The sequence below is a fragment of the Chelonia mydas genome, chromosome 23 (genome assembly GCF_015237465.2).
Source record: "Chelonia mydas isolate rCheMyd1 chromosome 23, rCheMyd1.pri.v2, whole genome shotgun sequence".
Taxonomy (NCBI): Eukaryota; Metazoa; Chordata; order Testudines; family Cheloniidae; genus Chelonia; species Chelonia mydas.
This window is the reverse complement of record NC_051263.2, coordinates 16,220,336-16,246,462: the sequence shown is the minus strand read 5'-3', so window position 1 is coordinate 16,246,462 and position 26,127 is coordinate 16,220,336. Positions and strand designations below refer to the sequence as shown.

Below are 26,127 nucleotides of genomic sequence, written 5' to 3'. Positions count from 1 at the left end.
AGAAGGTTCCGGAGTCAGCGTAAAATGCCTGAGGTCACATATCTACAACTGGTCAACCGAATGCAGGGATATGCCCGCAAGTGGACAGCTGGGGCCCAAACTAAAGAGGACCTGCTTGACCTAATTGTACTGGAGCAACTGTATGAACAGTGCCCTTCCGACCTGAGGCTGTGGTTGGTGGACAAAAAGCTAGAGAACCCCCAGCACGCAGGGCAGCTGGCCGACGAGTTTGTGAACAGTCGGTCAGGGGGTAGCCGGGAGGAGTCCCAAAAGAACAGGCCCCCCCCGATGCAGAGAGAGAGTCACAATGGGGCCTCTGTGACGAAATGGGACTGTTCTTAATGTTTCCTCCGAATATTGTGGGGGTGCCTCAGTTTCCCCTATGCAGTTCTTAAGTATCTAGGTGGTGGGATAAGGGTGTGTGATCATTGCAGAGCCCTAGAGGGCAGGTGTGTGCAGGGGTCTGGACACAGAGAATGGCCAACACCCTGTTTCCTGGCAACTGATGGCCTGGGCCCTTCCCCCCTGCAAGGTGAGAGCTGAAGGGTTGGAGAACAAAGGAATCAGGTGACCACCTGGCCCAGGAAAGGAACAAAGCCCAGAGGAGGAGGGGCTGGAGGGGGTTTTCAGTTTGGGGCTGGCTGGGACATGGAGTGAAGTGCAGACGTGGTTGTCTGGCTCACTGTCCCCCAAAATGGACCCAGCTGAGGGGTCCCGTTCTCTGCATCTGCAAGCTCTGTTTTAGACCATGTTCCTGTCATCTAATAAACCTCTGTTTTACTGGCTGGCTGAGAGTCACGTCTGACCGCGGAGTTGGGGCATAGGACCCTCTGGCTTCCCCAGGAGCCCCGCCTGAGCAGACTCTCTGTGTGAAGCGCACGGAGGGGCAGAGGATGCTGAATGCTCCGAGGTCAGACCCAGGAAGGTGGAAGCTGGGTGAGCTGTGTGTCCTGCAGACAGGCTGCTCACAGAAAGGAGACTTCCCCAGAGTCCTGACTGGCTTCATAGGGAGCAGTTCCAGAGCGTCGCCCCGGGGACTCCGTGACAGCCTCCCAGCGGGGAAATAGGGAGAACCCCCTCTCAAGGGGAATGCCTGGCGTCGGGACCCTCCGACCCGCTCGAGGGGACCAACGTGACCTGAGCTGCTATCACTGTGGCCAGAGAGGCCACATACGGACCCAGTGCCCCAGGCTCAGGGACAGACTGAGCAGACCCAACCTACCCTGGGTTAACTGGGTAGGGACCCAGCTGGACGAGGGGCAGACGGCCCAGGCAAGGGGGGCTGCCAGCTTACTACCTGCTCGGGAGGGAAGAGTACCCCCGGCCAGCTCCAGCAGAGGGCTGGAGGCTCTGGACTCAGGGTTCTCGGTTTACAGGGTGGGCGCGGGGCTGTCCCTCCGGAGCGAGTGCCTTGTTCCCCTGGAGGTGGATGGGAGGAAGGTCAATGGATACTGGGATACGGGCGCGGAGGTGATGCTGGCCCGGCCCGAGGTGGTGGCCCCAGATCGGGTGGTGCCCAACACCTACCTGACCCTGACGGGGGTGGGTGGGACCCCATTCAAGGTGCCCGTGGCAAGGGTACACCTGAAACGGGGGGCCAAGGAGGGCCCCAAGGATGTGGGGGTGCACCACCATTTGCCCACTGAGGTTTTGATGGGGGGGGACCTAGAGGACTGGCCAAGCAAGCCCCAGACCGCCCTGGTTGTGACCCGTAGCCAGAGCCGGCGAGGGGCACTGTGCCCCGACCTTGGGGAGGGTACCACACTGGAGGCGCAGGACCCTACCCTGGTGGGGAGGAAGCGCCGAGGGGCACGGCTCAGAGAGGCTGTGGCCTCAGACCCGGCCAATGAGAGGGAACTGGTCCCCATCCCTTCCCCAGCCGCTGAGTTCCAGGCCGAGTTGCAGAAAGATCCCTCCTTGCGGAAGCTCAGGGACCTGGCCAACCTCAGTGTGGTATGGACCCTGAGGAGAGGCTGCCAGGAGAGGTTCCCATGGGAGAAGGGGTTCCTGTACCGAGAATGGGCTCCCCCAAGGGAACTGGAGTCCTGTGGGATCAGGAGGCAGCTGGTGGTCCCCCAGAAGTATCGCCGCAAGCTCCTGTACCTGGCCCATGACATCCCCCTCTCAGGGCACCAGGGAATCCGGCGCACCCGGCAGAGGTTGCTACAGAACTTTTACTGGCCTGGGGTCTTTACCACGGTCCAGCAGTATTGCCGATCCTGTGACCCCTGTCAGAGGGTGGGGAAGGCCCGGGACAAGGGGAAAGCGGCTTTGAGACCTTTGCCCATCATAGAGGAGCCTTTCCAGAAGGTGGCCATGGACATAATGGGACCTCTGAGCAAGACGACCAGGTAGGGGAAGAAATACATTCTGGTGATGGTAGATTTTGCCACCCGCTACCCCGAGGCAGTGCCCTTAGCTTCCATTGAAGCAGACACTGTGGCAGATGCGCTCCTGACCATTTTCAGCCAAGTGGGGTTCCCCAAGGAAGTCTTGATAGACCAAGGATCCAACTTCATGTCAGCCCTGCTCCGGTGCTTGTGGGAGAAATGTGGGGTCTGGCACAACTGGGCCTCAGCTTATCACCCCCAGTCCAATGGGCTGGTGGAGAGGTTCAACGGGACGCTAAAGATGATGCTGAAAACCTTTATGAACCAGCACCCGCAGGACTGGGACAAGTACTTACCTCACCTGCTGTTCGCGTACAGGGAGGTACCCCAGGAGTCTACCGGATTTTCACCTTTCGAACTGTTATATGGAAGGAGGGTGAGGGGCCCCCTGGACCTGATAAGAGATGAATGGGAGGGGAAGGCCAGTCCCAATGGAGAGTCAGTGGTGGAGTATGTCCTGATCTTCCGAGAGAGACTGGCTGAACTCATGGGCCTGGCCAGGGAGAATCTGGCCAGAGCCCAGAAGAAGCAGAAGGTCTGGTATGACCATACGGCGCGGGCCCGTGCCTACGCCACCGGGGATCAGGTGATGGTTCTCATTCCCGTGAGAAAGAATAAACTACAGGCCCCTTGGGAAGGCCCTTTCAAGGTTGTCAAGCAGCTCAATGAGGTAAACTATGTGGTGGAGCTGTCGAACCGGGAGCACCACTGCCGGGTGTACCATGTGAATATGATGAAGCCATATTATGCCAGGGGGAATGTGGTGTTAGCTGTGTGTGGACATTGGGAGGAGCAGGGAGATGACCCTTTAGTAGATCTATTCCCTGGGACCGGAGCTGGTTCGCCCCTGGAAACAATTCCCCTCTCGGATCAGCTAACCCCTGCCCAGCAAGCTGAGGTCAGGGGGGTGCTGCATCCGTACCGACAGCTGTTTTCCAACCAGCCTGGACGCACTAATCTGACTGTCCACCGGGTGCCGACAGGGTCGCACCTGCCGATAAGATGCTCCCCCTTCCGAGTCACAAGGAAAACTGCTCAGGACCTGGAAAGAGAGGTCAGGGATATGCTGGCTTTGGGGGTGATCCAGCCATCAGCTAGCCCTTGGGCCTCGCCGGTGGTGCTGGTCCCCAAAAAGGACGGGTCGGTCCGGTTCTGTGTGGACTATCGGAAGCTCAATGCCATCACTGTATCTGATGCCTACCTCATGCCCAGGCCTGACGAGCTCCTAGACAAGCTGGGAGGAGCTCGATACCTTACCACCATGGACCTTACAAAGGGCTACTGGCATGTGCCGCTGGATGCAGATGCCCGGCTGAAATCGGCCTTTATCACCGCTCTGGGGCTCTGTGAGTTCCTGACCCTGCCTTTCGGCCTCAAGGGAGCGCCGGCCACCTTCCAACGCCTGGTGGACCAGCTTCTGAGGGGGATGGAGAGTTTTGCCGTGGCGTATATTGATGACATCTGTGTCTTTAGCGAGACCTAAGAGGACCATGTGTCCCAGGTTAGACAAGTGCTGGACCGACTCCAGGGGGCTGGGCTGACCATAAAAGCTGAGAAGTGCAAGGTGGGGATGGCGGAAGTATCTTACCTGGGCCATCGGGTGGGGAGCGGCCGCCTAAAGCTGGAACCAGCTAAGGTGGAGGTGATCAGAGACTGGCCCGCTCTCCACACCAAAAAGCAGGTCCAAGCCTTTATTGAGTTGGCAGGATACTATCAAAGGTTTGTGCCTCACTTTAGCGCCATAGCCACCCCCATCACTGAGCTATGCAAGAAGGGGAAGCCAGACAAGGTGGTCTGGACCGAGCAGTGCCAGGAGGCTTTCTGGGCACTGAAGGAGGCTCTGGTCAGTGGCCCAGTTCTGGCAAACCCAGACTTTGACAAGCCCTTTGTGATGTTCACCGACGCCTCAGACACGGGACTGGGGGCAGTGTTAATGCAGGAGGATGAAAAGGGGGAAAGACACCCCATCGTGTACCTGAGCAAGAAGTTGCTACCCTGGGAGCAACACTATGCAGCCATCGAGAAGGAGTGCCTGGCCATGGTGTGGGCCCTCAAGAAACTAGAGCCCTATCTCTTCGGGCGACACTTCACCGTCTACACTGACCACTCTCCCCTGACCTGGCTGCACCCGATGAAAGGAGCCAACGCCATACTCCTGAGGTGGAGACTGCTCCTGCAGGATTACGACATGGACATGGTCCACGTGAAGGGAAGTGCCAACATGATAGAGGACGCTTTGTCCCGGAGAGGGGGCCCTGAACTTCCCCAGGTCACTGGTCAGAGTGACCCCCCTCAGTTCAGTCTGGAAGGGGGGAGAGATGTGACGCAGCAGGGTGGGGGGAGTGTTGACCTGGGAATGTGGCAGGGGAGTTTCAATGGGAGACCTGAGAGCCTGTCACCTGAGCCAGGAGGGGGAGGGTGAGGTAACAACTCTGCCCAGGAATGTGAACAGAGGCTGGAGGAGAGAGCCTGCTGAGGTGGGGGATGGGGGGCGGTTTAGTTTCAGGTTTGGGCTGGGTGGTGGAACGCAGGGAACCCCAGGGCTGGGGTCTGAGCTCCCTGCTACTCCAGAAAGACTTGACTGAGGGGGTCCTGGGTGTACCCACAAGCTCTGGTTTAGACTGTGTTCCTATTGTCCAATAAACCTTCCATTTTAGTGGCTGGCTGAGAGTCTCCGTGAATCCCAGGAAGAGGGGTGCAGGCCCCGGACTCCCCCACACTCTGTACAGTCCGTGACAAGATCCTTTTCCCTTCCCTGGTTGGGTTGTTTGCCACCCCGCTGTGTCTTTCGTCCTCTCCTAGCTCACTCTCCTGGCTTTCCATCGGATGCTGCAGTCAGGTGTGTGGCACCCACCCCACCTGTCCTGCCTAAGGAGAAGGGACCCAACCCGGGAGCGGCCCTGGCCAGGTTGTAACCACCCAGGGTCCGAGCAGCAGGCTTCGGGGTCGCCTTGCAGCCAACGCACCCACCTGTCACTAACTCACGGCCAGCGCCCGACACCATCCCCAGAAGCCGTATTTCACCCCCATTTCCATCCTGTCTCTCCCCCACCTCCCTTCTGTCTGTTTGCTAGGAGCGCGGTCAGCGCCTGCCCTTCCCGTCTGCCGGGAGAGTGTAATGAGCCCGTTCCTCCCCACACAGCCCGGCTGTTCTGGAAACAAGCGACTCTGCTCTGGTGACTCCCGACGGAGCAAGACTGGGAGCCGGTCTGACTCCGGCTGTTGGCCGCAGTCGCGCAGCCCCCGTTTCAGTAGAGAGGCCGGGTTTGATTCCTTGTCCCTGGGTTTAACCTGAAAGCTTTGCCTCTGAATGGCTGCTGCTGGGGGTTTGCCCAGGAGCTGAGTAAAACAAAGGGCTCTGTTTGAAACAAGCCCCCCCCGCCTGGGTAACGCTGGCAAGGGAGAGAGTTTCCAAACCCCTTGAACTCTCTGGGCCGGTGAGACCCTCTGCAAAGAGCAGCCGGGCTACGGGAGATTTGGGGGACAGGCCGAGGTCGGGGCAGGGGGGACGTGGTGTGACATGATATGATTCAAATATGACCATGTAGATCGTTGTTGCTACCACTGTTACTCAGTTACAACAAATCTTCTCTGAAGTATGTCATGTAAGGTGTCAATGGAAAAGTTAGGGTTTGCTGAATAAGACTATCCTGTTTGTATGCATGCACCGTTTTTGTATCTGCAGTTATGGATATTGACTAGGTACCTGTCTTTCAAATGTGTTTGCTCCTGTGGTAACACCCACAGGACCGTTTACATGGAGTCTAGCCAGCACATTGCGAATGGAGCATTCGAGTGATGGCCCGTCAACAGACACAATGGGCCATGGAAGAAGCTTATCCACACCTGGCGGACTTTCATGTGACCGCTCTAACTGGAATCTGGGCAATGGCCCCTGCTATGACTCATCCAGGCACTGGAGGGCAGGCGTGTGACCAGATCACGTGACACTAAACTCCATCTTGTGCCTGTATTTTTCCACAGAGTGTGCTGAGGGCTTGTCGAGAAACCACGACACCTGACATGACCTACTTTGCAGAAGATTTGTTGCAATTGTATAACAGTGGTAGCAACAATGATCTACATGGTCATATTTGAATCCTATAATGTCACAGACGCTATAAAAAGCACTGGAAGCATCTCCATTTCCCCTTTTTCCTGCTCTGCTCTCTGGACTGTGGACTTATATGAACGGGAGCCTTCAAACCGACGGACCGAGGACCTTCCAATGAGACTGAACCAGCCAGCACATTATTTCATCGCTGCTTCAAGCCTGAGCCAAGAACTTTGCAATTGTCATATGTATTTGATTCCTTTAACCAACTTTAACTCTCCCCTCTTTCTTTTTATAAATAAACCTTTAGATATTAGATACCCCATTGATCGCACTCTTGCCAATCCTTTAGTAAGATCTGAGTTACATATTGACCTGGGTGCGTGGCTGGTCCTTTGGGATCAGAAGAACCCTTTGGTTGATGCAGTTGGTTTTAAATAACCACCCATCATTAAGTCTAGTGTCTGGGAGTTGGAACAAGGACTGGAATTCCTAAGGACCCTGCATTTCTAACTTCTTGTTAGCCACTGGGGTGAGACAGAAGTTTACGTTAGTTGCTGGTTTGGAATATCTTATGGAAGAATAAGCACCCGTTTCGGGGTGTGTCTGCCCTACTTGTCAGCAGCTTGCCCTGAATTTGGTATTCACAGTTGTGACTCACTGAGGCAAAGTGACACGCTGAGTTTGGGGAGGGCGGGACATGGGTGTGAAGGGAGACAGGCCGAGGTTGGGGTTGGGGGGACATGGGCGTGAGGGGAGACGGGCCGAGGTCGGAGAGGGGGGACGTGGGTGTGAGGGGAGATGGTTCGGGGAATGTGGGCATGAGTGGAGACGGAATGAGGTTGGGGTGGGTGGACGTGGTTGTGAGGGGAGACGGTCCGAGGTCAGGGGAAGTGGTGAAGTTGGGAGTTTGAGGGGAGACTGGTCGGGGCGGGGGTGGTGGTTTGAGATATGATGGGGTTTTGAGGGGGGGAGTCGGCAGATGGGGTCGTGGGGGGATTTGTTTTCCTGCCAAAATTCCCACTGAGCTGGGGCACCTCTGGCTGGCTGGGGCGGGGCAGGGGAGGGAGGGGAGACGATGCCCCCCATGGTCATAGGGCAGATTCACCCTGAAACACTCACCGGGGGGAACCCAGGCGAACCCCAGCCACTGGGGGCAGCTTCCATTGTCTCCCCTCCGCTGCCCTGCCCTGCAGCCCTGCCCCCTCAGCCCCCCGGCCCCAATGTTCCCCCACGTTCTCCCACCCGCCATATTCCCCTGCCCCTAGGGTGACCAGAGAGCAAGTGTGAAAAATCGGGATGGGGGTGGGGACCATAGAAGACAAAGCCTCAAATATCGGGACTGTCCCTATAAAATTGGGACATCTGGTCACCCTACCTGCCCCCAGTGCCCCTCCCAGCCCAGGTGGCTGCCGTTTCCCAGACCGGGGGGTGGGGTGGGGGTAAGTTTGGGGAGTGAAAAGGCCGGGAGATGACTCTGCTATCCAGCAAATCTGCTGCTTGTCCCATTCCTGCTCCAGGGGACCAGGGGCAGCCGAGGGGGAGGCGACTGGTGTTACGAATTACACCTGAGAGGACACGCACACAACTGCTGCGAATTATACCTTGTAGGACACGCACACAAATGCTATGAATTACACCTGGTAGGACACGCACACAAATGCTGCGAATTATACCTGATAGGTCACGCACAGTTCGAATCTAGGCTGAGGCACATAAACAAAGTCCACAACTGCAGAGTTCCCAAAAGAAACAAAGTTTATTACGCTCGAGCGTGGTGCCCCCCTGCTAGCCAGGAGGGGACCCTGAATACAAATTATACAAAGGTTATATACTTTTTAGCAAAGCATGTTGCCCTCGTGCATCGGAAACCTTAGCCAATAAACAAACCCTTGTCTTATCTACCACCTATCCCTGCTTGGTGCATTCCTCGTGCTATACCAGTATATTAATTACACAGCATGGTCCTAAAGCCATGCATCAGTAACCTGTATTATTAGAATGGGAGGCCTCACATCAAGGCCAAAAGACAGGGAGTTAGAGACTGACAAAAACCAGATACTGGAAGTCAAGGCAGGCTGGAGACAAGGAGGAGGATTTTCACAGGGATTCAGTATCTAAGGATCACTCCTCCTGGTGTATGATGTGCTGGCATTTAGACAATGGTGGGCCCCAAACCAAAATGGAGTCACATGTGCTAACTTTTCCTTAACACTGGTGAGCAGGGGGCATGCGGGAGTTAAAGCCCGTTGGGACCATCTGGCTGGACTCCTGAGGCACCTTTAACGTTGCCCCCAAGTCGCGGTGCCCCCGGCATTACCCAGCGCTGTGTGAGAGCAACGGATGGGAGATGGCGCAACCATCACGCCCGGGATCCTGGCTCCCAGCCCCCTGCTCCAACGACTAGAGCCAAGGATACAGTCAAAGCTTCCTGACCCCCAGCTTTCTGCTGCCCTCAGCCAATGGCGTATAAACAAAGCCTGTGTCACTTCCCTCTCTAGGGGCCTGGCCACATAACCACTGACAGGGTCTCCTCCAGCTAGGGGGACAGGGTCTCTGCAGGGGCATTAGAAGATCCCTGGGTCTCTCCTGGCTGGTGACTGGCTGGGGGCCCGGGGTGGAATTTCTTTCTCCAGTTTTGTTTTGAACCTGGTTGATTTAATTCACATGCTGAGAAAAGCCCCTTAGAACCAGGCGTTACAGTGTAAACCCGTCATCACCGCTCACCTAGGGCCCAAGGGGCAGCAAACCCAGGTGTCCCCCATCGCGCCCGCTCCTCACACGGCGCCACGGCTCGTGTGGCAGGTGGGCAGCTTGGCAGGCTGAGCGGGAAGGCTGCAGAGTCAAACCCTCCAGCACCAGGAAATGCCACAGTTACGGTTTCCTGAACACTCTTAGCTCTGCCCCCTTGTGCATTATGACATCATACTTTAATTGCATGATCATATTACTTTTACCGATATGGGTCATCAGCCAGGTTTGAACCCAGAAAGTAATGAGAAGGAGGATATGCACGGAAATATTCACAGTGGTCAGTTGAAGATTGAAGACCAGACCCCGTGGTCTCCTGGCTACCAGCCAAGTGCTGGTAAGGCTGCAGGGAACACCGAGGGTGACCTGTCCCCACTCCCCACAGACATAGGGACATGCTGCGAGCTGCATGACACCTGGCCAGGCTGACGGTCCCAGGATTTCCTGGGTTTTGCAGGTACCTCTGCTTACTTTGGCCACGCTAGATTTGGCCGGTAGATTAGAGACAAGGTGTGATGGATACAGGAAGAGATGAGACATCACCGGCTTCCTGTGGCTACAGCCCCTGGCTCAGTGCCTTATTCGGGGCTGGGTGGAGCTGGGCACCGGGGCATTGGTGGCAGTGCTGAGAGCCCCCGCGCTGCCCCATCATGGCATCTGCTCTCATCTCACTGTCCTCTTCCTTGGTGAGTGTCACCATGGGTGGGTCGGGGGTGGGGAGTGGGGGGAATTGATCTGAGACCACGGTGCAGGCTCCAGTCGTTCTGGAATCTGGTCCCTAACAAAGAGTTTCCTTTCCAGGCTGCTGGCTGGTCGGGTGGAGTGGGGTGTCTGGACGTGAGTATCAATGAGGGGTGGGGGAAAGTTAAGGATGGGGGAGAACAGACTAGCTGAGCCTGGAACCTTCCCCCCAAACCTCAAATCAACCCCCCTGGATTAACCCCAGCCCTGCCCCCAGTGCACTCAGGGGTGACTCCGGGTTGACCCCAGGGGGCTGAGATCAGAACCCAGCCCACAGGTTCCCTGTGGATGCAGTGAGGTGTCTGTTAGCCCTGGCGCTGTCCCGGGGCTGGGCGCTAGGGGCAGGTTACAGACACACAGGGAGGGGTTTGTGTCTCCCCATCTCACTCCTGTTTGTGTGTGAACGCAGAGCTCCCTGCGCCCAGACCCTCCATCTCCGCCAGCCCCAGCGAGGTGATCGCCCTGGGGGGAGCCGTCACCATCTGCTGTCAGTGTCGGTGCGAGGCCAGGAGGTTATTTCTGTATAAAGGTGGAATCGAAATCTGGAAGCTGGATACCGCTGGGGACGGGGTTGAATTCACCATCCCCAGTGCCAGGCTGGAAGACAGAGGGGCCTATAGTTGCCGACCTCGCTCCGGATTGGAGCCGCCCAACTGGTCGGATCCTAGTGACATCGTGCGGATTGTTGTAGTAGGTGAGGGGCCCGGCTCGGCATCCCCGCTCCCAGCCCCACACCCAGCCAGAGCTACAGGGGTTCTCCATGCCAATGGGATGCTCAGCGCCGTGGGCCCAGCAGAGGGGACGCTCAGCTGGGGAGTGGGGACGGAGTCACTGGGGGGTTCCCAGCCACTGGAGATTTGGGGCTGAGGGAGGGGGGATCCCTGCCCCCAGGGGACCTTGGGGGTCACTCAACCCGCCTGTGCCTCCATTTCCCCTTGTATGACCTGGGGACAATCATTCCTCCTGTACCTCGTGTCTGGTTAGATAGTCAGGGCTTGGCTTTAGGGTGGGGGCTTTTTCTCACTGTGTCTGTGCAGCACCCAGCACCTCTGATTCCCAGCCCCCTCCCGAGCTAACCACTAGACCCCACTCCCCCCTCTGTGCTGGGATCAAACCCAGGAATTCTGGCTCCCAGGCCTCCCCACCCCCACCTCTAGACCCCACTCTCCTCCCGGAGCTGGGGATTTAACCCTGGATCTCAGTCCTCTACTGTAGCCCCTAGCCCACCAATGCTGTATGGACTATGGCCCTGAGCCGGCTGACACTCCCTGGGTGGCCGTGTGGCCTTGTGCGGAGAGCGCTGCAGCCGGGACTCAGGATAGCTGGCTGCCGTTCCTAGTGTTGCCATGATTTTCTGGGGGACTGTGGCCAGGGCCCTGCCCTCTTCTTTGCCTCAGTTTCCCCCTCTGTAAAATGGGGCTGATGCCCTGCCCCCCTCTGTGAAGCGCTGTGAGATCTGCAGGTGCGAAGCGCTGGGGAGGAGCCGGGTGTTGTCGTACCAGACACAATCTGGCCCTGCCCGGTGCTGCCAGCCTGAGAGCGGCAGGTTCCCAGGACCTGCCAGAGACGCAGCAGCCTCTGACTGCTGCTGGGTATGAGACAGCGGCTGTGAGGACCTGTGGGTCTGATCCGGGGGCTGGGGGGATGATACTGGCAGGATGGGCCCAGGGGTCTGATCCCATGGGGCAGGGATGGGGAGGGGGGACACTGGGCTGGGGGGGCCCATTAAGTAGATAGACGGGTACAGAGGGGTGATGTGGATTTAGGTCCTCGGGCAGCTTCAGTCGGAGCTCCCAGGAATCTCTGGGATCTCGGAGAGGTTCCTCCGGCTGGGTTTTCTCCTAGGGGCCCCGTGTCTGGGACCGTGCGGTGAGGACAGGTGCAGAGACTGTGCCGGGGTCTGTCTCATGGCCTGTCTCCTTCTCACTGCAGAGACCTACTACCCCAAACCCTCCATCTCCCTGAGTCCCAGCAGATGGGGGAGCCGTGACCATCCGGTGTCGGGGTCGGCACCAGAAGGTGAGGTTCCTTCTGTACCAAGATGGAAACCCGAACGGGCTGCAGGACGCGGAGCCTGCTGGGGACATGGCTGAGTTTCCCATCAGCAATGTGAGCCGGAGAGACGCAGGGAGCTACAGCTGCCGATATAGCACCAAAGCAGACCTGCCCGTCTGGTCAGAGCCCAGAGACCCCGTGGAGCTGGTGGTAGCAGGTGAAGGGCCCGGCTTGGCATCTTCACTCCCAACCCGACGCCCAGCCGGACACTCGGGGGAGCTCCGCATTGATGGGATGCTCAGAGCCAGGCTCTGCCATGAGCCCTGGGCAAAGCAGAGGAGATGCCTGTCTGGGAAGCAGGGATGGAGTCACTAGGACTGGGGTGGGGGTCCCCAACTTGGGAGCAGCAGCAGCTGCTGGAGATTTGGGGCTGAGGGAGGGGGATCCCTGCCCCCAGGGACAGCTTCAGAGCAGGGGGCCTTTCCCAGGGCTGTCCCAACTCTGGGGATGCATAGATGAGTTGGGGCTCAGGGGCTGCCAAGCCGGCACCGTCCCCAGCCACAAAAATCCTTCCCCCCTGCCTCCGGGAATGACAGTGATGACCGATGCTGAATCGAGGTGGGAAGAGGGGGAGATCACTGAGTCGCTGTTTCAGTCCCTCCCCCGGCCCCTGACAGATGCTTGTTTTATTCCCACAGGGGGAACCAACCCTACCCAGCCTGGAACGGCGCCGGCTCCCACCCGCCCAGGCAGCACGGGGCCAGGTACCATCAAACCAGCTCTGGAAACAGACTCGTGGTGCCCAGGGGCTGGGACTTGTTGGGGGGGACGGGGGCAGTGAATCCAGGTGAGTGGGGCCCAGACACCTCGGGGAGGGGCTCATTGAGATGGGGGGATGGAGAGACAACCCCACTGCCCCTCCACCACTGGTAGACCCCCAGATCCCACGATGACTCCTGCCCTGCAGGTCACTGCCTGGAAGCTGTGGGGTGATCTCAGGGAAGAGGCATGATCTAGGAGGAGATCTAGGGCAATAACCTCCCTCCCTGGGGCCCATGACGTCCCCCTACCAATAGGGGCAACCTCTGCTCCCCACTGTGACAAAGTGGGGGCGTTTCTTGGTTTTTCCTTGGTTTTTCCAATGGTTTGCATGCAGAGTAGGTGGGACTCAGTTTCCCTGGGTGTTACTGGTTTCACGAGGTGATGGGAGAGGGAGTTGGTTGGTACAGGGGACCCGCGACAGAACTTGGGACCCCGGCCAATGGCCTGGAGATTGGAGATCCCAGCGACTGGTCACCTGGTGACTGGGAGGCCCAGCTCAGGAGTCACAGCTGGTCCGGCCAGTGGAAGGACAATGGGCTGTGAAGAGAGGACCCTGGTGACCTGACCAGCCGGTTCCAGCCAGAGGACAGAAGACGGGAGAGGGGGCCCAGGCGACCCTGTTTCCCTGGAGAGAAGACAATGGACGGTGGTGGGGGGGTTCTTCACACTGAAGGGGTTTTCCCCAGGGACCGTACGGGGCTGAGAGTGGGCATGACCTGGGAGTCCATGACACACCCCATAATTCTTTATGGAAATATGCTTTTGAATGTATATATGACATAACTGGAATATGTTTTATGCTACTGTCACAGTTTCCCTGGGCGATGCTCTGGAACTGCTCCCCATGAAGCCAGTCAGGAATCTGGGGCAGTCGCCTTCCTGTGAGCAGCCTGTCTGCAGGACACACAGCTCACCCAGCTTCCCCCTTCCTGGGTCTGACCTTGGAGCATTCAGCATCCTCTGCCCCTCCGTGCGCTTCCCACAGCGAGTCCGCTCAGGCGGGGCTCCGGGGAAGCCAGAGGGTCCTGCACCCCCACTCCGCAGTCAGAGGTGACTCTCAGCCAGCCAGTGAAACAGAGGTTTATTAGACTACAGGAACATGATCTAAAACAGAGCTTGTAGGTACAGAGAACAGGACCCCTCAGCTGGGTCCAATTTTGGGGGGCAGTGAGCCAGACAACCCCGTCTGCCCTTCACTCCATGTCCCGGCCAGCCCCAAACTGAAACTCCCTCCAGTCCCTCCTCCTCTGGGCTTTGTCCCTTTCCCCAGCCAGGAGCTCACCTGATTCCTTTGTTCTCCAACCCTTTAGCTCTCACCTTGCAGGGGGGAAGGGCCCAGGCCATCAGTTGCCAGGAAACAGGGTGTTGGCCATTCTCTGTGTCCAGCCCCCTGCACACACCTGCCCTCTAGGGCTCTGCAATGATCTTACACCCTTACCTCACCACCTAGATACTTAAGAACTGCCTAGGGGAAACTGAGGCACCCCCACACTATTCAGAGGAAACATGAAGAACAGTCCCACTTCGTCACAGCTACATATGCCATGTAACGTAGCTCTGCAAAGGTTATGATCTACTGAATATATTCATCCTATTTGTATGCATGTGTCATTTTTGTATTCGAAGTTATGAATATTGGCTGTGTACTTGTTTGAGTTTAAGTAGCCTTACTAAGGCATTTGGTCAGCTTCTTGAGAAAGGAATGGGCAAATTAAGTGCCCGATCAAGAAACACTTAACTGACAATGGATCTTGCAAGACTCCAATCTGCATGAGAAGTCTTCCTGGAGACATTCAAGATAGCATGTGGGCAATGGCTGCTGCCGGTAAAAACTGAGTCATTCATAGACATGTGACTTGCCCATGTGACTCCAAAACTCCATCTTGCAGCTGGATTCTGCATAGGAGAGAGGAGGGGGGTCTCCACCCACAAGAGAGTCTATTTAAGCCCCTGGGAGACCCCTCCATTTTGTCTTCAGCTGGCTGAAGAGTTCGCCTCCCCACCCCCAAAGGATACTTGAAAGAAACTGGTACAAAGGACAGTAACTGAGGGGTGTGAGTGATTGCTGAACCCAGACTAGAAGGAGCCTAGTCTGTAAGAGAATCTCATTGGAACATCTCTGAGGGTGAGATTTCACCTGTAATCACTTTCTTACTGTATTAGGTTTAAACATGCGTGTTTTATTCTGTTTTGCTTGGTGATTCACTTTGTTCTGTCTGTTATTACTTGGAACCACTTAAATCCTACTTTTTTTTTTGTATTTAATAAAATCACTTTTGACTTATTAACCCAGAGTATGTATTAATACCGAGCCCGGGGACGGGGGAGGGCGGGAGGAAACAGCTGTGCATATCTCTCTGTGTTATAGAGGGCGAACAGTTTATGAGTTTACCCTGTATAAGCTTTATCTAGGGTAAAATGGAGTTATTTGGGGTTTGGACCCCATTGGAAACTGGGCATCTGGGTGTTGGAGACAGGAACACTTCTTAATCTGTTTTCAGTTAAGCCTGCAGCTTTTGTGGGATGTTGTTCAGACCTGGGTCTTGATTTGTAACAGGATAGCGTGTCTGGCTCAAACCAGGCAGGGTTGTGGAGTCCCAAATTGGCAGGGAAAGCAGGGGCAGAAGAAGTCTCAGCAAATGAGCTGGCAGTCCCACGGGGGTTTCCTGTGATCCAAACCATCACAGGGGGGACAGGATTGTTCCTGCCCCCAGATTGAGGCGTTGGCCATCTTAGCCAGGGGCCAGCATGGCTGCCCTGCGAGGGCTGCAGGGGGTGAGGGGGCGGCCATGTTAACTGAGGGCAGCCAGGTGTCCCTTCCCTACAACGGGGAGGTCAGGGGGATGGGGGGCAGAACAGGGGAGAGGACATGGGGCACGAGGGGCACAAAGGGGGATGAAGGGATAGGGGACAGGGCAGAACTAGGAAGGCGGGGGCCATGACTCTTGGCAATGAGCGTGAAATCCAGATAGGCTTTGCGACAATGCGATTCTCTAACTGCGGCGTGGCAATAGATGGAACACATGTTCCAATTTTGGCCCCGGAAGATCTTGCGACAGAGAACATCAGTAGAAAGGGGTACTTCTCCATAGTATTGCAAGCACTTATTGATCACTGTGGGCGTTTCACTGACATCAACACAGGGTGGTCCAGGAAGGTGCATGACACACACATCTTCAGGAACACTGGCCTGTACAGAAAACTGCAAGCGGGGTCTTTCTTTCCAGGCTGGAAGATTCCAGTGGAGGGTGTTGAAATGCCCAAAGGCATCCTGGGAGACCCAGCGTACCCCTTACTCCCATTGACTCATGAAGTCTTACATGGGAACCCTGAACAGCAGCAAGGAGCACTTCAAGAATGGGCTGAGCAGGTGCAGAATGACCGTGGAATGTATCTTTGGCAGATTAAAAGCGCGCTGGTGATGCCTTTATGGCAGGTTAGACCTAAGTGAGGAAAACATTGCCATGGTCATAGCTGCCTGATGCACTCTCCATAATCTATGTGAGACGAATGGTGAAAAGTTTGCCCAGGGGTGGAGCGCCAAGGCAGATCACCTGGCTGCTGATTTTGAGCAGCCTGATACCTGGGCTATTAGGGGGACATAAGGGGGGGGGGGCAATTCAAGTTAGGGAGGCTTTGAGGCAACCTTTTTTGATAATGAGCATCAGTAATGTGTATTTCTCTGCAGCAATCTGCCATGACTCATTAATTTGAGTTTTCTGATTTTGCCTAACACTTGCGATGCATCCTGAGTGGGATTTACAGAAAGCAAATGATTAAACTGCATGTCCCAGCAGTAATCACCATGTGTAGGACACAAATAAAGTTTGGTTCTCTTTCAGAGAGTTTGTTTTTATTCAACACCAACTAACACACAAAAAAGACTTGGTGGGAAGTGTGGCAGTAGTGCAGGGCAGTGGAGGCTGTCATAGCCCTGTGTAAGTCCAGCTATCATTTTGGAAGCTGTCCAAAGGGATGGGGGTAGAGGTGGGGGTCAGGGAGTGGGGCAGGGCGGGAGAGGGGGAGCTGTGCTTCGGGAGTGGGGGCCCTGGATCTGCCCATGGCTGGGGCCTGCCAGAGAAGCCAGGGCTGGGTGGGTGCCCGGGTCTTGTTCTCACAGCCTGTCTCCTGTGCGCACATGCCAGCCTGCCCAGACCCTCCATCTCCATCAAATGAGCCCTGGAAGGCTCATGCTGCCCAAGGAGCCGCCCCCAGGGATTGAGGCTGGTTGGGCAGGATGGGGGAAGTGACTCCTGGAGCATGAGCCCAGACACCAGGGGGCAGGGGAGCCCCTGCCCCTCCCTCCTCACCAGACCCCCAGCTCCTCCGGCACCTCCTGTCCTATAGGTTGGTGCCTGGAAGCGACTGGGGGATCCCAAGAGAGGAGAGGATCTGGGAGTCCTGGCTTTGGGGTTGGGACGAGCTGGGTGCCCAGGCGGGTCCTGGGGCTAGGGTTGCCAGGTGTCCGGTTTTTGACCCAAACCCCCGGTTGCAAAGGGACCCTGTTGGGACAGTTAAAAGTCCGGTTGGCGGCACCGCGGGGCTGGCAGGGTCCCTGGCTGCTGTGGCTCTGCGCGGCTCTCGGGAAGCAGCCGGCATCTCCCTCCGGCTCCGAGGCGCAGGGTGGCCACAGGAGCTCTGCGCCCTGGCCCCGCCCCAAGCGCCGTCTCCGCAGCTCCCATTGGCCAGGAACCACAGCGAATGGGAGCTGCAGGGGGCAGCACGTGTGGGCAGGGGCAGCGCGCAGAACCCCCTGGCTGCCCCTCCAGCTCCCAGACAGGCTGGTCACTTCCCGGGAGATGCCTGAGGTAAGCGCCACCTGAGGCCTGCACCCCGAACCCCCTCCTATGCCCCAATCCCCTGCCCCAGCCCTCAGCCCCCTCCCTCACCTAAACTCCCACCCAGAGCCCACACCCCGCACCGCCATCTGCGTCCCAACCCCCTGCCCCAGCCCAGAGCCCCCTGCCACACTCCCAACCCCTCGGCCCCACCCCTCATCCCTGGCTCCACCCAGAGCCCGCCTCCCCTGCTGGAGCCTTCACCCCCTCCCGCACCCCAACCCCCTGAAAATGAGCGAGTGAGTGAGGGTGGGGAGAGCGAGCTGAGGCACCAGAGCCAGACCTGCCGGACGGGTGGGTTGGCGGCTCCGCTCCTGGGGCAGCGCCAGCTGCTGATCTTCCCGTCCGAGCTGCCAAGTGACTCTTCCCTTCCCCCCACAGCAGGCCCCCCGGGGTGCCCGGATTTCACCCAGGCCAACATCACCCACCTGGCACTGAGCGCCGTGGTCCTGCTCGTCCTGGGGCTGATCCTGGCTGAGGCCTATTACAGCCGCCTGAGGGGGGCACCCTCGGTGACCGGAGCTGGACGCAGCACTCCCGGCCTGCCCAGCGCCGAGCAGAGCGGGACTCTCACCGCCCGGGACTCGCAGGCTGCCCCTCTCTTAATGCAGCCTAAAGCTGCCTTTGCTTTTGGTTTTGCAACGGCATCGCATGGCTGCCTCATGCTGAGGGCGTGATCCACCACAACTCCCCGATCCATCTCCGCCAAGCTGCTGCCAGGCCTGTTCGCCCCCACCCTGCCCTGCTGCGTTTGGTTTTTCTTCCCTACGTGCAGCAACTCTGTCGGCTTTGGAACAGTTCGGTGACGGGCTGCTCCACGCGCCACGCGGCTGGCGCCTCCTGCTGGCCGTTCTGGGGAGTGGCTCGACGCCCCTTCCCGTGGCTGCCTGTCATCCCTCCACCTCTCTCTCTCTCTTGCTGCAGCAGCTTCTGCTGCCTCTTCGTGACTCGGCCCTGCGGCCAGGTCACGGTGCGCATGTTCCCCCGTTCAAAGTCTCCCTCCGCACCACTCCGGGGATGCCACCTGATGTACTGGGGTACCACAGAGCCCACCCCTTCCACCAGCCTCGGCTCCCTCACCCTTTCCTGCAGAGCCAGGCCCTCAAGCCTTCTCCAGCACATACACACACAGGTAGGGACACACCAGCTGCGGAAAGACACAGACACTGAAATCAGCCCTTCATGGGAACGCTTTCAGCTGAGGAATTGACCTAAACTTAGGTGCACACCCTCTCAGGGTGCAAACCCAAAATTGTATTGTCTTGCGCTGCAGAGAGAACTGTACTGCGTAAGCTAATTGAAATTTGCCTCCTCCCTCAATGTGGAGGAAGATATGCACAGCTTTGTCCCCCCACCCCCCAGTAATGAGTTCCACATACTGGGTTTTGAGAAAACAAAACAAGTTTATTAACTACAAAGGATAGATTTTAAGTGATTATAAGGGATAGCAAACAGATCAAAGGCAGATTTCTGAGCAAATAAAACAAACATGCAAACTATAGTTTAATACATGATAGAAACTGGCTAGAAGCAGTAATTTCTCACCCTAAATGTTGTTTTAAGCTGGTTGCAGAGTTTCTTGAAGACTAACTTGAAGCTCCAGGTATTCCTTTCACAGGCCAGACACCTTCTAGCCTGGGTTTAGTCCTTTCTTTCCCAGATCAGTTTTAGGTGTTTTCAGCAGTCAGCTTGGGCAGGGATTCAGTGAAGAACCAACCCTGATTATCTCACTCCCCAGCCTTAAATAGGATTTACATAAGGGGGGAATCCTTTGTTTCCCAGTTTGATCCCCACCTCCTACAAGTGGAAAGCTACTATCAGTCCAAGACGGAGTCCAGTATCAGGTGACATGATCACATGACCGTGCCATGTCAAAGCAGCAATGAGTCAAAGGTGGTTTGGAGCATCCCAGGAAACGTCTCAGGAAGGTGGGAGATTAGCATCTTCAAAATCCTATTGTTCCCCCTAACGGATCATTGACCAACCAGCCAGACTCATGGCGTTTTGTGTGTGGGCGTTCCTCAGGTGCAAACATTTTTGTAATTGGTACATTGAAGTTAAGAATATTGACTGATACAGAAATGATCCATGCATACAAACAGGATAATCACATTCAGTAAATCATAGCCTTTCCAATTATATCTTACATGACCCATCTTGCATAAAATACAACTTAGTAATGTCATATTCATATCAAAAGCATATCCCGATGAAGAATATGAAGTGTCACAACTGGGTCAGTGGGGATCCTACCCAAACACACCAGCCTGTGCTCCGGCCACAAAACCGGACAAAAGTCTGGTGTCCCTGGGCTACTTCCTACCACAGCCTGGGGGGGCGGGGGGGTTCCACAGTCCAGGGGTCCTTTGTCTCTGTGGGGACACTGCGGACGACAGTCCTGGCACCACGTCTCCAGGGTTGGTTTGCCCCGGGGGCAGGGCACTGCACAGCACAGAGTCAGCTCTGCATTCAGCAGCAGGCTGGAGACATCTGCCTCCTTCCCCTGCAGGGCCCTCCCTTTATACTTCCTGCCCACCCCCATACTTCCGGGAAGGGGGCGGGGCACATTTGGCTCCACCCACCAGGGAAAACATAGTGGTCCCTTGCTCTCAAGTCCAGAGGGAGGCCGCTCTGCTCACTACACCGCAATTATGTGTGGAGCCTTCATTTTATCCTGCGTTTCTCAGTGTATTATGTGATGGTACGGCCAATGGATGTGCATTTCCTATACAATCAACAGATGCTCCATAGACTGGAGTTGCAGGATTAGCGCAGTATAGGATAGATAAGTAGGCGTGAGGAGTGTGTATTAGGTATTACTAAAGCACGGTTAATAGCAAGGCCTACAGGCTGAGACCTGTACGATTTTAGCTTCGCCAGACTAGGCCAGAGGCTTAAGATGATTGCGTGACCTAGCAATAACCGCTAAGACCAAAGGTTACTGCATAAGATGTGCCAACAGGTGAGGTTATGGGAAAATGTCTGTCCTGACTGCAGGGTACCTGCCATGCGTAGCTGCGCGTGAGACGAAAAGGAACTACAAATAACCTGTGAAAACGGGGCAGACCAATAATCACTGGGTGTGGAAGTGCAGCTAAGGAAAAGCGGGATGACGCCTTGTGACGAAGCAGGGGATTTTCTTAGTGTTGTGCATGAGTACTGTGCGTGCCTCAGTTTCCCCTGTGTGCGGCGTGTGTAATGAGGTGGTGGGAGAGGGGGTTTGCTGGTGCAGAGAGCCAGGTGTGACCTCGCCTAGCAGCCTGGACCCCGGACAATGGCCTGGACATGATAGAACTTATCAACCGGTGACCTGGTGGCCCAGCCTGTGTTGGGAGCCGGCCAGTTCTGGCCAGTGGGAGGACAAAGGACAGAAGAGAGAGGGCCCCAGGTATCTGTTGTCCCAGAAGGAAGACAAAGGGCGGAGGTGGGGCTGTGGGGAAGGTGATATAGGGGGGTCAGCTGGAAGGAAGTCACTTCTGGACTGGGGACAAAGAGGGGTCTGGCTGCATCTGGAATGGGACAGACCCACCTGGACTGGGACAGACCAGCTGGACGGTGCTGAGACTGGCCAGGCCCAAGCCCCTGACAACTGCCTGGGCTGTGTCCAGACATTCAATAAACCCTCCTGTTTTAGGCCGGCTGAGAGTCCCTGGGGGAGGCTCACGGTGAGAGCCAGGCGGGCTGGAGGCTCTGAGAGGTGCAGTTCCAGGAGACGGTGGAACCCAGGGCTTAGCCTCAAGAGAGAGTGGACCCTGAGAAGGGCTGTCAGACGGAGGGGAGTTCCTCCCGGGACCCTACAGAGCCAAGAGAGCTTGCAGGGGCCTGTGAGTCCATGACACACCTTCATGCATAAACGGTGAGGTGGCAAAATTTGCAGATGATACAAAACTACTCAAGTTAGTTAAGTCGCAGGCAGACTGCAAAGAGCTACAAAGGGATCTCCCGAAAGTGGGTGACTGGGCAACAAACTGGCAGATGAAATTCAATGTTGATCAATGCAAAGTGATGCACGTTGGAAAGCATCATCCCAGCTCTACATATACAATGATGGGGCCTCAATTAGCTGTTACCAGGCAAGAGAGAGATCTGGGAGTCAGTGTGGAGAGTTCTCTGAAAACGTCCACTCAATGTGCAGCGACAGTCAAAAAAGCCAGCAGAAGGTTGGGCATCATTAAGAAAGGGATAGATGATAAGACAGAAAATATCATATCGCCTCTCTATAAATCCATGGTACGCCCACACCTTGAATACTGCGTGCAGATGTGGTCGCTCCATCTCAAAAAAGATAGACTGGAATTGGAAAAGGTTCAGAAAAGGGCAAGAAAAATGATGAGGGGTCTGGAAAGGCTTCTGTATGAGGAGAAATTAAAACTTTTCAGCTTGGAAAAGAGACAACTGACGGGGGATCTGGTCGGGGTCTATAAAATCATGACTGGTGTGGAGGAAGTAAAGAAAGAAGTGTTGTTTACTCTTTCTCATGAAACAAGAACCAATGAAATTAATAGTCAACAGGTTTAAAACAAAGAAGAGGAAGTATTTCTTCACCCAACGCACAGTCAGCCTGTGAAACTCCTTGCCACAGGATGTTGTGAAAGCCAAGATTATAACAGGGTTCAAAAAAGAACTAGATAAGTTCATGGAGGTTACGTCCATCAATGGCTATTAGCCAGGATGGGCAGGGATGGTGTCCCGAGCTTCTGTTTGCTGGGTGGACGACAGAGGATGGATCACTTGATGGTTCCCTGTTCTGTTCATTCCCTCTGGGGCACCTGGCACTGGCCACTGTCGCAGACAGGATACTGGGCTAGATGGCCCTTTGGTCTGACCCAGTGTGGCCGTTCTTATGTGTCAGGTGTAGTCAGAGCTACAATATCAAAGAGGGAAGACCCAAGGGAAAGCCCAGCAGGAACCATCCCGCTAGCGACGCTTGTCTACTGAGAGGCCCATCGGAGCCGAGAACACCGGGGAGGATGTGAAGAAGGCCACGGCTGTAATTGTTGCACAGGGTTTTGTAGGATTTCTCTCTGCAGGACTTTACTTAGCACTGGGGCCGGCACTCACGGCCAGGGGAGAGCCCCCTAGTGACCTCTGCCCCCACTCCCTGCAGCACAGCGCCCCCAAGCAGTGCACTGGGGTATCAGGGCCAGTAGTGACCGCCAGAGGAGACTGCCCCTCTACTGAGCCCCTTCCCCTGCAGCATAGCACCCCCTAGTGCAGCAGGGGTATTGTGGCCTGTCATGGACTCCCAGGGGATGCCCACTCTTGGCCCCGTGCGGTCCCTGGGGAGAAGCCCCTTCAGTGCAACAGCCCTTCTCGGGGGTCCACTCTCTCTCGGGGGTTAGGCCCCTCTGCCTCTGGAACTGCACCTCTCTGAGCCTTAGCACGCCTGTCTCTGGTGTGGGTCCCCGCAGGGAGTCCACTCGGTCTGGAGCCCCGGGGCTTCCACTCCCAGAGGGAATAATGCCCCCCTGATCTCTAGCCCGGAGCGACTCTCAGCCAGCGTAACACAGGAGGGTTTATTGAGCTTCTGAACCCAGCACAGATAACTCTCCGGGCCTCAGGCCTGGCCTCCCTGTGCACAGCACATCCCAGTCTCCCCTGCATCCAGGTGGGCTCTGCCTGCTCCCTCTCTCCAGCCTTGAGCCCCCCTGTTTTCCAGCTGGGCATCTGATCTCACCGGCCCCAAGCCCCCCTTTGTCCATTGTCTTCTCTCCAGGTAAACAGGGTCACCTGGGCCTCCTCTCCCCTCTTCTGTCCTCTGGCCCCTCTGGCTGGAACCGGCTGGTCCGGTTACCAGAGTCCTCTCTCCTCAGCCCATTGTCCTCCCACTGGCCAAAGCCAGCTGTGACTCCTGAGCTGGGCCTCCCGGTCACCAGTCGCTGGGGTCTCCATTCTCCAGGCCATTGGCCAGCGTCCCAAGTTCCCTCGCGGGACCCCTGTATTAACCAACTCCCTCTCCCATCACCTCGTTAAACCAGTAACATCCAGGGAAACTGAGTCCCATGCCCTCTGCATGCAAACCATTGAAAAACAAGGAGAAAACAAGAACATCCCCCAACTTGGTCACACTTGGATGTGCTGTGCTGAGGGAGGCCAGGCCTGAGGATTCGGATGGGTTTGGGGCTGTGTTTCCCATCAGCAACGTGCACCAGGAGAACGGCGGGAGCTACAGCTGCTCCTATCACAGCAGATTGGAGCCGTCCACCGTGTCATCCCCCAGTGACCCGTGCAGCTGGTGGTAGCAGGTGAGGGGCTCGGCTCGGCATCCCCGTTCCCAGGCCCAAGGCCAGCCAGACCCTAAAAGGGGTTTGGTGCCAATGGGACCCTCAGAGCCAGGCTCTGCCCTGAGCCCTGAGCCCTGACCCCGCAGAGGGGACACTCGGCCGGGGAGCTGAGATGGAGTCACTGGGGGCAGCATAGAATCAAAGAATCATAAAAGATCAGGGTTCGAAGAGACCTCAGGAGGTTCTAGTCTAATCCCCTGTTCAAAGCACGACCAACCCCAACTAAATCATCCCAGCCAGGGCTTTGTCAAGCCGAGCCTTAAAAACCTCTAAGGATGGAGATTCCACCACCTCCTGTAGCCAGACAGCCAGCCCCCCCGCCCTCAGACCAGCATTGCTGGAAACACAGGAGGAAGCCGGAACAGGGCACTTAACATATATTCCAGCACAGCCTTTGAAGCTGTGAAAAGCACAGGTGTGCTGCTACAATGTGCCTCTGGGAACATATACAAGGATTAAGCTCACAGCAGGCAGAGGCCCTGTGACAGACATGGCTCTTAGCCCCTACTAAATAGCGTGATGCACACACACCAACATCCTAGGTGGGAAAATATTTACCCTGATAAAAGAAATGTCCAGTAGTTGAAACTTATTGTTTCTCTCCCTTGCAAGTGTAAACTACTCTTGCGAGAGCTGGCGTCGCCCAGACAGACCAGCCCCAATTTGGCATAAGAAAGGAGAAAGAGAATAAAGGAGTACAGAGGTATAAGTAGGGGACCTACAGCACCATGATTTTTGAGTGCTTTTCACTCTCTATCTGCTGGTCAGATAAGTGACAGCCTCCCAAGGCTTCTGCAGCTAAGAGGGTCCCTAAGCCTTGTCCCTTATTCGTCTTTCCGCGGAATTGAGTGACCGATCCTGGCTTGGCACCGCTGGAATCGAGAGTTGCAAGGAGGGTAAGAAGCACCCACACCTGATCTCCTATCTTTAGTGTACACATATTTTGAAATAGAGCTCTATACTTTGTTTTCTTTCTTTGGGATTGTGGCTTCAGTTTTGTAACTTGTTTGTGTGTGTAACATCTCTACATTTAAATAAGTAGGCACTAGCAATTTTGTAACCACATGATTAGAATCTAGTTTAATAAATTTTGGTAACCATTTGTGCATAAGCCTGACTTGTTTCTCTGGTTTACTGTAAAGCAGCCAACACAATTAAAGAACCTCAGCCATTTTGGCTATAAAGCCTGGCCATTAGGTGAGAGTACTAAGAGCCTAGCGTTGAGTTGTGCCGCCTCCACGGGGCAAACTCTTGGGGCACCTGTGAGTCAATCCTGACTGCCCGCTGTGAAGGAGCTCCGAGCTCTAGCAGTTAAAGTCACGGGTGGTTAGGACCTTGGGGCATCCGTCAGCCTAGCCTGGGCTGCCCGCCGCGAAGGGACAGTGCGTCCTAGCGGTTAAAGTCACGGATGGTATAAACGGGCACCAACGGGTATAAAGCTGGCACCTCACCAAACATCCTTGGCCGTCAGCTAACACCTCCCTAGGGAACCCATTCCAGTGCCTCACCACCCTCCCAGTAAAATTGTTTTTCCTAATAGCCAACGTAGACCTCCCCGGTGGCAACTTGAGACCATCGCTCCTTGTTTTGTCATCTGCCCCCACTGAGAACAGCCCAACTCCATCCTCTTTGGAGCCCCCCTTCAGGGAGTTGAAGGCTGCTATCAAATCTTCCCTCGCTCTTCTCTTCTGCAGCTGGAGGCCGGGGCTGGGTGGGTGCCCGGGTCTGGCTCTCAGAGCCTGTCTCCTGTGTGCAGATCCCAGCTTACCCAGACCCTCCATCTCTCTGAGCCCCACTGGGGTCACCGCCCCAGGGGCAGACGTCACCATCCGGTGTCAGGGGCAGCGCCGGGACGTGAGGTTCTTCCTGCACAAGGCTGGAGACCTGAACCTGCCGCGACACATGGACCCTGCTGGGAACGGGGCCGAGTTCCACATCCCCACCGTGGGCCGGCAGCACGGAGGGAGCTACAGCTGCAGCTACTGGCCCCCATCAGAGCCCTTCGTCTCCTCGGAGCCCAGTGACCCCATGCAGCTGGTGGTAGCAGGTGAGGGGCCCGGGTCCACGTCCCCGCTCCCAGCCGGACCCTCAGAAGGTCGGCACCCAGATGGGATGCTCAGAGCCAGGCTCTGCCCAGAGCCCCTAGGACTCGCCTGGACAGGGAGCGGGAACAGCGTCACTGGGGGGTTCCCCAGCCGGGGGGGGCAGCAGCTCCTGGAGATTTGGTGCCAAGGGAGGGGGGATCCCTGCCC

At 56.2% G+C, this 26,127-nt stretch overlaps 3 protein-coding genes across 8 annotated transcripts in view; 2 read left to right on the top strand and 1 right to left on the bottom strand.

Moving 5' to 3' along the window:
• Positions 1-26,127, bottom strand: part of LOC119564877 (immunoglobulin superfamily member 1-like) — a 967,916-nt gene that overhangs the window by 415,644 nt on the left and 526,145 nt on the right. The gene's annotated exons all lie outside the window — the stretch shown is intronic.
• The window catches only part of LOC119564866 (immunoglobulin superfamily member 1), a 999,687-nt gene that overhangs the window by 658,649 nt on the left and 314,911 nt on the right, over positions 1-26,127 (top strand). The window contains exon 11 of the mRNA XM_043534608.1: positions 25,632-25,922. Within this exon, the coding sequence (XP_043390543.1) occupies positions 25,632-25,922 (291 nt within the window). The remainder of the gene's footprint in view (positions 1-25,631; positions 25,923-26,127) is intronic.
• LOC119564865 (immunoglobulin superfamily member 1) overlaps positions 1-26,127 on the top strand; it is a 798,058-nt gene that overhangs the window by 599,770 nt on the left and 172,161 nt on the right. The window lies entirely within an intron of this gene.